This window comes from Archocentrus centrarchus, chromosome 2, assembly GCF_007364275.1.
Source record: "Archocentrus centrarchus isolate MPI-CPG fArcCen1 chromosome 2, fArcCen1, whole genome shotgun sequence".
In the NCBI taxonomy this organism is placed as follows: Eukaryota; Metazoa; Chordata; class Actinopteri; order Cichliformes; family Cichlidae; genus Archocentrus; species Archocentrus centrarchus.
The window spans coordinates 6,535,529-6,548,887 of NC_044347.1; the positions used below are offsets into that span (position 1 = coordinate 6,535,529).

Below are 13,359 nucleotides of genomic sequence, written 5' to 3' on the forward strand. Positions count from 1 at the left end.
CATTAAATCCACCTCAGTGATGACTGAGTTTCACATGGATTTTTACATCCAGCACAGATTTAACACCAACACAAATCCACAGTTAAAGTACAATTCAATTCAATTCAATTCAATTCAAATACTTTATTATCCCCAAGGGGCAATTTGTTTTGCAGCCAACAGCAAGAATAAATAAATCTATAAAAACAATCAAACATGCAACCAGGGACACAATCATCTAAAAGAGTTCAGAAAGTTAACAGTATTAGGAATAAAAGAGAATTTAAATCTGTTTGTTCTGCACTGTGGCAGAAAGTTCCTCCTTCCTGAAGGCAATAAGTGATACTTTGAGGACAGGGGGTGAGTACTATCACCCCGAATCCTTTCTGCCTTTTGGGTGGCTCGAACCCTGTACAGGAGGGTATGATCACTGAGACTTACATTTGCCACCTTGCTACACAGTTTCACAACGTTCTCTAAACTTCTTTTGTTCTTGAGGCTCAGAGAACCGAACCAACAGATTAAAGAAAAAGTTAAAACAGACTCAATAAAACAATAAAACATTTTCATAAAAATGTTATCCACGTTAAAACCCCTAAGTTTCCGATGCAAATACATACGCTGATGAGCTTTTACACAAATGGCATCTGTATTTGCATCAAATGACAGTTTGTTGTCCAGTATAGTGCCCAAATATTTGTGTTTCTCCACTACCTCTATTTCCTGGCCATGAATATGAACAGCAGGTACGGATGAGGTTTTACGACGAAAGTCTTTGATCATTTCTTTTGTTTTTGATGCATTTATGTCCAGAAAGGAATTCCCACACCATGTTACAAAATCGTCTACAACCGGACCATGGTCAGGATCTGCATCATGGAGCAGAGAAATAATCACTGAGTCATCTGCATATTTAATTATATATCTGTTCTTATAGCGGCTCTGACACTCATTTGTGTAGAGAACAAATAAAAGTGGAGAAAGGACACAACCCTGAGGGGAACCAGTGGAGGACAAAAGCAAATCTGATCAAATGCTGTTGACTCGCACTCTGTTAAAAAATCCATGAGCCAAGAAACCAGAATCAAGATTGTATGTACTAAAAAGACGTCTCGCTAAGATACTTGGACCTCCCAGCAGATCCAAGTACATTTACTGCAGTACTTTACTTCTTTGTTCTCTTAAAGTTCTGCTACTATATTTGAATATTTGCAGGTTGTTTCTCTTTTTTCTGCTCGACACTTTTTCACAGCTACAGTTACTTCAGCCTGTACAGATTCAAAGTACAGCTTACATGTTACTGAGTGTAACAGGATCTACTTTCAGTACTTTAAGTACACATCACAGTGTCAAAGTGAATCAGTGTGTGTGCTGGGCTGATGTGTGTTTCCTCTGCAGGTGAAGGTAGAAAGTGTGTGTGAGCTGATGTGAATTCAGCAGCATGGATCAGTGTGAGGACAGAGAGGAGGGAGTCCCTCCCTCTAAAACCACTCTGTGTGGGGAACATGAGATCCAGACCAAAGCTCAGAGGTGAGATGACCATCTCTAACTGTCCATGACTCTTCTCCATGTCACAGCTCAGCACTCACATCACTGCTGCATCATTAATCACAGGAACCAACCTGAACCTGAACCTGAACCTGAACCTGCACCCAGCTGTGTGTCCTTAAAGAGCGACTGGTCAAAGGATCTTGGTGCTAACTTTAAATCAGGTGTTCCTCCTCCTGCAGAGAGGTAATGTGTGTCTAAATGTTGTTCCTAACTCAGTGTTTCTGAATAAATTCTCCATCATGTTTAATGTCAGCTCAGCTCTTTTTCACACACATTTCTGTGTTCATATGTGAAGCGGTGTGTGTTGGAGTTTGTTCCACAAACACAGCAGTCAGAGTGTAAAGAATGGATGTTGTAGGAGGTGTTTGTGTAGTGAAGAGGCTGAGTGTCTGTAGGACTGCAGCTGCTCCAGCAGGGGGCTCCTTTGAGCTTTGCTGCAAACACTCGGGTGTTGCTGGTAGGAGGAGCACAAATACTTTTTTCTGCTTTGATGACACTTCTTCTCTGCTCGATGTCCTGGGGAGAGGTTTGTCTTTGTGAAGGTTTATATTGTTTTATCTTTTGTGAAAATGAACAACAAAATTTCCATCTAAAACTTAAATAAATTTCCAGATGACAGAGAACAAAGTAATGTGCAGAACAGTGTAAAATAAGGAATTATTAAATCGGTTTCAGTTGACTTTCACACATCATGGAAATAAGAGCTTTCATTTTTTTCACAGAAGGGCAGCTTGGTGGTGAGCACTGCTGCCTAAGGTCTTTGGTTTTCTTCCACTTGGAGTCTGTGTGTGTTTTCTCCAGCTTTTCCGGTTTCTTCCTGCAGTCCACAGACATGCACTTACTGAGGTTAGGTTAATTGGTGATTCTAAATTGCTCATAGGTGTGGATCTGAATGGTTGTCTGTCCCTCTGTGTTGGCCCTTCAACAGTCTGGTGACCTGTACAGGGTGTACCCTGCCTCTCGCCCATAACACCTGAGATAGGCTCTTGATGGATGGAGGGTTTGATCACCTTGCATTTGCTTCATTTTGCTCAAATTTAATACTGAAATATTGAAATACAGAAATGAAACTGGTATTTTTCCATTGTGTTAAACACCAGGAGTGTAGTAACTAAGTTAGTCCTAAAAATGAACCATGATGTTGATGTGACTGAAATAATTCATATGGCAAAAGCAGTTTGGAGCTGCTGTTTAGAAAAGTGCTCTATAAACAAAGAAATATAATGTGATGCTAATTCTTGATGATTCCTTCACAGAGTGGATCAGGAGAGCTCAGAGGTTCCCAGTGGTCAGTCTGCCCAGCAGCATCAAACACAGCTGGACTCCATATTTATGGTTTGTACATGTACAACAACTATGTTTGCATATATTCTGTTTGCAATCATCTTTTCACTCCATTTTATGAAGCATTTCTGTAGATCAGTGGATTATCATTGTGTCCAACATGGATCTGATTGGCTCTATGATTCAGTCTAATTGGGTCGTTCATATAGTTCCAGCTGCTGGAGGACAACATCATCACTTTTGTGAAGAATGAGCTGAAAAAGATCCAGAAGGTTCTGAGTCCAGATTACCCAGAATGCTTAGAGAGTCATGGGGAGGGTGACACGGCCTTGGAGAGTGAGGATGAAGAGCAGAAGAGAAGCAGAGAGGCTTTTGTGAAGATCACACTGCACTTCCTGAGGAGAATGAAGCAGGAGGAGCTGGCTGACCGTCTGCAGAGCAGTAAGAGGATTTCTCTGAAGATTTAAGCTGCTGCAAAAATAAAATATTTACTAATGTCTCAAGAGATGGAACAACATGTTGGCCTACTTAATATAAATAATTAATTTTAATAGCTCATTATTGCATTTTCAGAATACATTGCTCCACTCTGTCGACAAGAACTTAAATCTGCTCTGAAGAAGAAGTTCCAGTGTGTGTTTGAGGGGATCGCTAAAGCAGGAAACCCAACCCTTCTGAATCAGATCTACACAGAGCTCTACATCACAGAGGGAGGGGCTGCAGAGGTCAATGATGAACATGAGGTCAGACAGATTGAAACAGCATCCAGGAAACCAGACAGACCAGAAACAACAATCAGACAAGAAGACATCTTTAAAGGCTCACCTGGAAGAGATGAACCAATCAGAACAGTGCTGACAAAGGGAGTGGCTGGCATTGGGAAAACAGTCTTAACACAGAAGTTCACTCTGGACTGGGCTGAAGACAAAGCCAACCAGGACATCCAGTTCATGTTTCCATTCACTTTCAGAGAGCTGAATGTGCTGAAAGAGAAAAAGTTCAGCTTGGTGGAACTTGTTCATCACTTCTTTACTGAAACCAAAGAAGCAGGAATCTGCAGCTTTGAACACTTCCAGGTTGTGTTCATCTTTGATGGTCTGGATGAGTGTCGACTTCCTCTGGACTTCCACAACACTGAGATCCTGGCTGATGTTACAGAGTCCACCTCAGTGGATGTGCTGCTGACAAACCTCATCAGGGGGAACCTGCTTCCCTCTGCTCGCCTCTGGATAACCACACGACCTGCAGCAGCCAATCAGATCCCTGCTCAGTGTGTTGACATGGTGACAGAGGTCAGAGGGTTCACTGACCCACAGAAGGAGGAGTACTTCAGGAAGAGATTCAGAGATGAGGAGCAGGCCAGCAGGATCATCTCCCACATCAAGACATCACGAAGCCTCCACATCATGTGCCACATCCCAGTCTTCTGCTGGATCACTGCTACAGTTCTGGAGGATGTGCTGAAAACCAGAGAGGGAGGAGAGCTGCCCAAGACCCTGACTGAGATGTACATCCACTTCCTGGTGGTTCAGGCCAAAGTGAAGAAGGTCAAGTATGATGGAGGAGCTGAGACAGATCCACACTGGAGTCCAGAGAGCAGGAAGATGATTGAGTCTCTGGGAAAACTGGCTTTTGATCAGCTGCAGAAAGGAAACCTGATCTTCTATGAATCAGACCTGACAGAGTGTGGCATCGATATCAGAGCAGCCTCAGTGTACTCAGGAGTGTTCACACAGATCTTTATAGAGGAGAGAGGGCTGTACCAGGACAAGGTGTTCTGCTTCATCCATCTGAGTGTTCAGGAGTTTCTGGCTGCTCTTCATGTCCATCTGACCTTCATCAGATCTTCAGTCAATCTGTTGGAAGAACAACAAACAACCTCCCAGACAGAGCAACACCTCTACCAGAGTGCTGTGAACAAGGCCTTACAGAGTCCAAATGGACACCTGGACTTGTTCCTCCGCTTCCTCCTGGGTCTTTCACTGCAGACCAATCAGAGTTTCTTACAAGGTCTGCTGACACAGACAGGAAGTAGCTCACAGACCAATCAGGAAACAGTCCAGTACATCAAGAAGAAGCTCAATGAGAATCTGTCTGCAGAGAAAAGCATCAACCTGTTCCACTGTCTGAATGAACTGAATGATCGTTCTCTAGTGGAGGAGATCCAACAGTCCCTGAGTTCAGGACGTCTCTCCACAGATAAACTGTCTCCTGCTCAGTGGTCAGCTCTGGTCTTCATCTTACTGTCATCAGAAGAAGATCTGGATGTGTTTGACCTGAAGAAATACTCTGCTTCAGAGGAGGCTCTGCTGAGGCTGCTGCCAGTGGTCAAACAGTCAAAAAAAGCTCTGTAAGTTAAGTTCCTTTTCACACCGTATGCGTTGCATAAAAAGACACGAAATTCCGAATCTGTCGGATGTAAACTTGTCGTGTAAACTACATACACACCGGACGTGTTGCATTTTTGCGAATAAATCACTCTCATAAAATGCACTGTAAAAAAAATGAAGTCCACATCAAACGATGATGTAATGAGGTTGTGATGTTTCTAAACAAGAGAAGGAAGAAACAGAGATTCTGCGTTCATCCAACTCATAAGAAAGTGGCAGCATGGAGAGTTTTATGGTTTGATCCCGGAGTTGAAGCTGCATCAAGGCCACTTTCGCGCACACTTCAGGATGGCAGTGGGCAGTTGTTGTTGGCATGGTTGGGATCACATGTGTAATGAGGCAGAGAATAATTTCAGATAGCTGACTGACTCAGAACAGCGTGTAGCTGTGTGTCTGAGGTAAAATAGTATGAGTTTACTGTTCCCACATCACTGTATATTCAGTAAATTTTGAGCTATGAGCTCACGTGTTACTAAATGCAGCGCTCTGATTGGTCAGGTCTGTTTGTTCGCTTGCGAAAGTCAGAAAAAAATAAATTGATCCGAAAAAATAAATGCCGTAAATTCGTCCTGTGAAATGATGCAGTCGGTGTGAACGGCTGCATTAAGAACAGGAGAGTCTGAAAAATATTTTTGATGCACGAAACATTCGCACGGAATTTACGCGTCCGGTGTGTAAAGGCCTTTATCCTAAAGCTTTTGTGACTTAAATACACTTTACAGGAAATCACTTATTTTTGTTAAAATGTACTGATTTCTTAGTTTTTTGCATATTTGTCACATTTAAATTTTCATGTGATGCTGCCTGCCAGATGGGATGAGGACCCCAATGCAGGACTCAAGACTCGGGAGTAACTCAAAACACAGCTTTATTGCTGGAAAACACACGGGGACTTAAGGCCTATTCACACCGGACTATGACGAAAATATTTCGTCAATGAAATTAACACTGGGCTCCAGCAGATTCCAGGAATGACATCCAAGATCTTGGTCCAGAAAAGCACAGTCCTGGGAACAGCTAAGGTACTGCACAGACCCAGCGTTCTTATTTGTATTTAGTTTTGAGCTGTGTTTTCCATTGTGTCATTAGTCCTTGGCCTTCTTGCTTCCGCCTAGCGTACCATGTCAAGGTGCTGGATTTGGGGTGAAACCAGTGGCCATTTCGTAGTCGGTATCCATAGCCAGTCTTGTCAATGATCTGGCTGAGGGGATTCAGGCCTATGCAGAACAGCAGTGGGTACAGAGCATCTCCTTGGTAAATCCTGCACTTGATGGTGGCTTGTGCTATTGGCTTAAAGTTGGCCTCTAGTGTTGTTCTCCACATTTCCATTGAGTTCCTGATGAAGGCACTTAGTGTCCTATTGATTTTGTATAGTTTCAGGGTCCATGTGTGCAACATCGAGTCATAGCCTTTCTTGTAATCAGTCCAGATGGTGCACAGGTTGGTCAACCTGGTCTTACAGTCTTGCGTGACTGCTCTGTTTACCAGTAGCTGGTGTTTTGCTCCTCTGGTATCTCTGACAATTCCTTTCTGGAACCCGCTTATGAACTGTCTCAGTGACATTAAGTCCTGGATGAGAAACAATTTCCTAAATCTTAATGAAAGCAAACCGAGGTCATATGCTTTGGTAAATTTGACCCCTCAAGCTACTCCTCTGGCACTCCGAGTCATTTGGCTCCTCACTGTCGTGATGCTGTGAAAAATCTGGGTGTCATTTTAGATAGTAGTTTTAAAATGGAGAAGCAAATAAGTGCTGTTACCAAAATCAGTTTTTACCAACTCAGAGTCATTGCCAAGGTAAAACCTTATCTCCCACAGCAGGACCTGGAAAAAGTTATTCATGCTTTTATTACTTCCCGCCTGGACTACTGTAATTCTCTGTACTTTGGCATAGATCAATCATCTGTGCGCCGCCTGCAGGTAGTCCAGAATGCGGCAGCTCGTCTTTTAACCGGTTTAAAAAAGCATGAACACATTACCCCAGTCCTGTCATCCCTTCACTGGCTCCCTGTCCGTTTTAGAATCGATTTTAAGATTTTATTGCTTACTTTTAAAGCCTTAAACGGACTGGCACCTTTGTATCTGTCTGAGCTGCTTCACTGTCACACCCCTGTAAGAGCTCTGAGGTCATCGAACCAGCTGCTCTTACAGAGGCCTAAAACTAGACTAAAACAGAGAGGTGATCGAGCTTTTGCAGCAGCAGCACCAAAGCTATGGAACGATCTACCTCTCCATATCCGCACAGCTCAGACGATACACACATTTAAATCTCTATTAAAAACACATTTCTTTTCCTTGGCATTTGGCTGCAGTGCTACCTCCTTTTAGATGATTGTTTTATGGTATTTTATGGTACTTGTTTTAAACGTTTTAATTTTTAATTTTCTTATGTTATTTATTGTTCTTAATGTTTTTATTTATTTATTTTGATTTTATTATTTTATTTATTTATTTATATATTTTTATTTTTATTTAGTATAGTCCTTGGGGTTACAGATCTTGTACTGCACTTCGGTCAACGTCGTTGTTTTAAATGTGCTTTATAAATAAACTTGACTTGACTTGACTTGACTTGACTATTGAGCCACGTGCTGCTCATCTTAGCTGCTATGATGCCTGACAGGAGTTTCATGTTGTACCGAGGCTGGTAGTTGGATTTGACTGGTCCGTTCTGGGGGTCCTTGGGGATCAGGACCATGTGGCCTTCAGTCAGCCATTCTGGGTGTGTCTTAGCCTCTAGCAGTAAGTTCATTTTTGTTGCCAGGCGCTCATGGAGTGTAGTTAGCTTCTTTAGCCAGTAGGTGTGTATCATGTCAGGGCCTGGTGCTGTCCAGCTCTTCATATGTGAGACTCTTTCCTGGATGTCTGCCACTGTGATGGTTACTGGAACCTGTTCAGGGAGGTTGCTGTGGTCTTCTCTTAGATCCACTAACCACTGAGTATTGGTGTTGTGTGACGCATCCTTCTCCCATATGCTCTTCCAGTATTGCTGTATCTCCAGCCTTGGTGGGGGTGCTGTTCTCATGTTGTTCCCACTGAGAGTAAACCTTGGATGGTTCAGTGGAGAACACTAAATATATATTGATCATACAAGTGTGACAAATATGTAACAAACTAAGACATCATTAAGGGGGCAAATACTTTTTCACAGCACTTTAATTATGGTTCTGCTATCCACCTCCCTTATCGTACCAAAAAAAAATAAATAAATAAAAATTGTGAAACACAAACAGGCACATCGTGAGTTTGTTTCTCACTTCCAGCATGTGTTACGCCCATCTGCAATCCCTACTCTCTGTAGTGGCACTGAGAGCGTTTCGGGTTCAAGTTTACTTGCTAGATTTCCTCTTGCTTCAACTGCTGTCTGGTCTATTGGGCTAACTTCATGGCTGCACATACACAGCAGGTAATCAGGGCAAGAGGAAACAGCAGGGCACAACAGGTGAAGCAAATGAAACTAACAACATAGGGGAAGCAAAACTAAATAAAAAGCACAGGGAACACAAGACTGGCAAAATAAAACAGGAAGTGACTAACTAAGGTACACGCAGACTAAATACGGGGGACTGGCACACAGACACGGGACAGACGCAGACCTGTCACAACACTAGGAATAAAACTCAATAAGAAAACACAGAACGTAAATATTGCCACATGGCGCTGGAAATCGAGACGGCGGACAGCGCAAATGTTTTTTTTTGTTTTGTTTTTTTTTTAAGGAAAATTATAAAAGTAGACGGCGCAGAGTGGTGGAGTAGGCGGAAAATGCGCCTGCCACCGGCTTAATTTGAAAGCCCTGCAGTCGAAGAGCGAAGTGCTCTATTGGGGTGATACGGTACTGTGAGGTCTCTGAGATAAGATGGGGCCTGATTATTCAAAACCTTGTAGGTGAGGAGAAGGATTTTAAATTCTATTCTAGAGCCAATGAAGAGAAGCCAATATGGGAGAAATCTGCTCTCTCTTTGTAGTCCCTGTCAGTACTCTAGCTGCAGCATTTTGGATCAGCTGAAGGCTTTTCAGGGAGCTTTTAGGACAGCCTGATAATGATGAATTACAACAGTCCAGCCTAGAAGTAATAAATGCATGAATTAGCTTTTCAGCATCACTCTGAGACTAATTTTAGAAATATTGCGCAAATGCAAAAAGGCAGTCCTACATATTTGTTTACTGTAGCAAAGCAGATTTAATTGATTATGACTCACAGAATAATGATAATATCAATGTAAAGCATTAATGGAGAAATTAGATTAAAAGACTGGTGAGCTATTGCCCGTCACTTTGACCATTATTGACACCATCGTCCATCAGCACAATCCTACACTGTGTGTTTTATCTCTTCAGGCTGAGCAGCTGTAACCTGTCAGAGAGAAGCTGGGAAGCTCTGTCCTCCTCTCTTCAACTAGAAGACTGTGAGCTGACAGAGCTAGACCTGAGTAACAACAACCTGCAGGACTCAGGATTGAAGCTGCTGCTTGCTGGATTGGAGAGTCCCCGCTGTAAACTGGAGACACTCAGGTCAGATTAAGTGGTTTGTGATTTCATGTGAGATCTGTTTACCAAATACTTTAATTTAATTTATATGCTGACATGTGCTTACTTGTAAATCTCTTTCAAAGTGTGTGTGTGTGTGGTTTTTTTTTTTTGTTGTTGTTTTTTGGGAGTTTCATTGCATCTGAAACCAGATTTTTAGCTCTTTGAATAAGTGCAAAGCTTCCAGTTTTCTTGCAGTTAACAGCTGCTTACAAGCTGTGAAGTCTATATTTGCATGTGCCAGTAACATTTACATTAACATTTCTGCAGTTATTTCAGGCTTCATATTAATGTAATTGTGTTAATGTTACTGTCCTATTATGGGTCAAACTGTAATAATATGAATTATTATTCAGGAAATAAACATTTGAGATGAACCTGTGTATTCAGACTCAGAGCTTTAGCTGTGAAGCAGATCTCTAATGTGCTCCTCCTCATCAAACATCATCATCATCAAACACCATATGCATCACTTTTTACCCATTCTCTCTCTCGCATATACTTTGTGAGCCACACACGCACACACACACACACACACACACACACACACACACACACACACACACACACACACACACACACACACACACACACACACACACACACACAGACATACACATGCAAACATGCTTATACACACACTTCATCCTATTGGCACATTCAGTACTTTCCTGTATCACACAGCCTGCCTAAACAGGCTCTACTGCACTTCTTATTTTCATCCTCACACTCAGGTCAGTACAGCTCATCTTCCTAACTTCATACTTTCTCATTCATTACACTGATCATAATTATATATGATCATAATTATAGATGATTAACTATTAGCAACAGACCTGAGAAAGACCTCCTGTTCATGTCATTACTGCACTTCATTCACAATCGTTACAGAATGATTCTTCTCACTTATTCTGTTACATTTATAATGCTGCATTTCAAGCAAAATTACCATTAGCAGAATCACATATGTATATATTATGAATAACATACTTTAATCACTAACATGAGCTAACTGGCTATTCCTTTCCTCTCTGAAAGGCCTCTGTCTCTGTGCTGAGGGTCTGGATCTGTCTGAGGGATTTCCCTCTGCCTCTTTTATTTTTATTATTTTAAATGTGCTTGTAATAATTTGTGATGTTTCCACAATAGACAATATCTTCATACATACAGCAGTTTTCAGTCTTTTCATTTCCAGCTGTAAAATATCTCCACAGGATGCTCCTTTTCACTTACTGCAGCCTACATGTGTATGCTCAGTGCTGCTGAGTCATGTGATGGCACAGCAACAAATCACAGAAGAGCAGAGGATGAGGGGGAGGAGCAAAGTGTGCGAGGAATGGTGTTTGTGTAGATGTTGAATTATTGATGAAGCAGGAGCAATGGAGTATCAATTCTATCACTCCAGTATTGATCTGATACCAATACCATCATTGATATTAACTAGCGATTTAGGATTGATCAACCCACTAGTAGAGCTCCAATTAAATTAAAATATGAATTAATGTTACTGAAGAAGACTAATCCTTTACTAATTGTTTTCTCATTATTGTCTTTTCAGACTGAGTCTCTGTGACCTCTCAGAGAGAAGCTGTGAAACTCTGTCCTCAGTTCTCAGCTCCCAGTCCTCTAGTCTGAGAGAGCTGGACCTGAGTAACAATGACCTGAAGGACTCAGGAGTGAAAGCTTTATCTTCTGGACTGGAGAATCCACATTGTAAACTGGAAACACTCAGGTCAGCATTCTTCAAATGTTCAACAGATGACTCAAATCTGGTTTCCATTAGTGTCTAACTGATGCAGGACTGTGTCTGCTGTGATTTGTCAAACTATCTAAACTGTAGCAGTTTTTTCTCTGCTCAAAGAATTGTCATGGTTTAAACTTCTTTATGTTAAAGACTTCTTTAAATCAGCTCCTGAGCCTTGAATCTACACTGAAATGCTTTCAGTGTTTTTTCTAAACTGGCTAATGGATCTGATCAAAAAGCAAAAAATACTAAGTGTTGGATGTTGGTCACCATGGTGAAATCCTGTTTTCTGCAGTTTGTTTTTCTTCCTCTCTGTGTCTGATTCTTAATGAAGTCTTTCCTCATGTGCACCTTTAAATGATGTCAGCCTCACCAGCAGCACAGTTCAGTGGAGGATGAGGTTTAGCTGCCACTTTGGTTCTGCAAAGATTTGATGGGTTGTGATCAAATTAGTTTCAGATGTTCATGTTGTCCTCACAATGAAATATAAGAACTTCAACAATCAGCAGACTTTTAATTTAGTGCCATCATCTGCTCAGACTTCTAGTTTGACCAAAACTTTCATTCAAACCAAAAAGCAGCAAAACTAATGACACTCCCATCAGCCTCAGTCCTACTTTATGTAGATTTGATCATCATTTTGACTTCACTGATTTTATCACTTGTAGACTTTAACATTTAGACTGACTTGGTTATTTTGAACTCCTGTTTCAGTCATTTCATTTTAAAATGATTTGTTGCTGCAGTTTGTTGTCTGTATGCAGCTGCTCTGCTGTTGTCTAAGAGTATCTGTCATGTCTGCAGGCTGTCAGGCTGCCTGATCACAGAAGAAGGTTGTAAGTCTCTGGTCTCAGCTTTGAGCTCCAACCCCTCCCATCTGAGAGAGCTGGACCTGAGCTACAACCATCCAGGAGAGGCAGGAGTGAAGCTGCTGGAGCAGCTGAGACTGGAAACTCTCAGGTATGGAGAGGCCTGTTGCAGCCACAGACAGTGTCTGATAGAGGAGGAAGCTGTACTTCACTCTGGCCCTGTCTGATGACTTCATGCTGGATACCAGTGTTATCTGAACAGTCACACATAGAGGAACCTTTTTACTTTGCTTCTATCAGAAAGTCTGCTTGAACAGAAACAGTAGATATCTGTATGGGAGTCTCAAAGGAGAACATCTCCATCAACAACAATGGAGCAACCAGTTCAAAGTGATCTCTGCAGAGGAACAGTCTCACATTTTTACCCTCTGACCATCAATGGGATTAAGTTTCATAAATCAATAAATGAGCCTTTCTATTGATTTCCAGTGGCTCATGTTCCTGTTAGGAGAATCTGAAATATTGATCATCAAAGTCAGTGAGAAAAATCAAAGTGAAGCAGACGAGTATGAGAATCAGAGTGAGTGAAACAGAGCAGGAGAATCCAAAAACAGAAACTAATGAAAAGTGAAGTGACAGATGCTTCCTTTGTAGTTCACTGCAGCTGCCTTTGTTTGTGCACTGCAATAATGATCTGATCATTGATCCACTCTGATCATTAATATTCAGACCAAGTAGCAGCACATCAAGGACAGGAGAACAAAAAGTCAGCAGGTCCCTCTGTGATCATTTCCATGCAGAAAAATACAACAAACCTGTTGCATCTTTTTCCAGAGCTGTTAATTAACAGCTCACAGAGTCACTGATGTTCTCCATTTAGAACAAACACAAAGAGGACACAATCTGACAATCAGTGTCTAACAGTGTGTGTCTGAGAGCGATGTAATGTCCATGTGTGCATGCTGACAGAGACTGTGCTGCTCTGACCCCCCTCCTCCTTTCAGGGTGGAGCCTGCTGGAGTCCGATGGCTGATCCCAGGTCTGAGGAAGTGTAAGTGTGTTTTTAATGTGA

The 13,359-nt window shown here is 41.8% G+C and overlaps 1 protein-coding gene across 1 annotated transcript in view; it reads left to right on the forward strand.

The window, feature by feature from the left end:
• The window catches only part of LOC115798423 (NLR family CARD domain-containing protein 3-like), a 64,729-nt gene that overhangs the window by 50,656 nt on the left and 714 nt on the right, over nucleotides 1-13,359 (forward strand). The window contains exons 6-11 of the mRNA XM_030755276.1: nucleotides 3,030-3,255; nucleotides 3,388-5,164; nucleotides 9,546-9,719; nucleotides 11,293-11,466; nucleotides 12,283-12,438; nucleotides 13,292-13,338. Coding sequence (XP_030611136.1) covers nucleotides 3,030-3,255; nucleotides 3,388-5,164; nucleotides 9,546-9,719; nucleotides 11,293-11,466; nucleotides 12,283-12,438; nucleotides 13,292-13,338 — 2,554 coding nt within the window. The remainder of the gene's footprint in view (nucleotides 1-3,029; nucleotides 3,256-3,387; nucleotides 5,165-9,545; nucleotides 9,720-11,292; nucleotides 11,467-12,282; nucleotides 12,439-13,291; nucleotides 13,339-13,359) is intronic.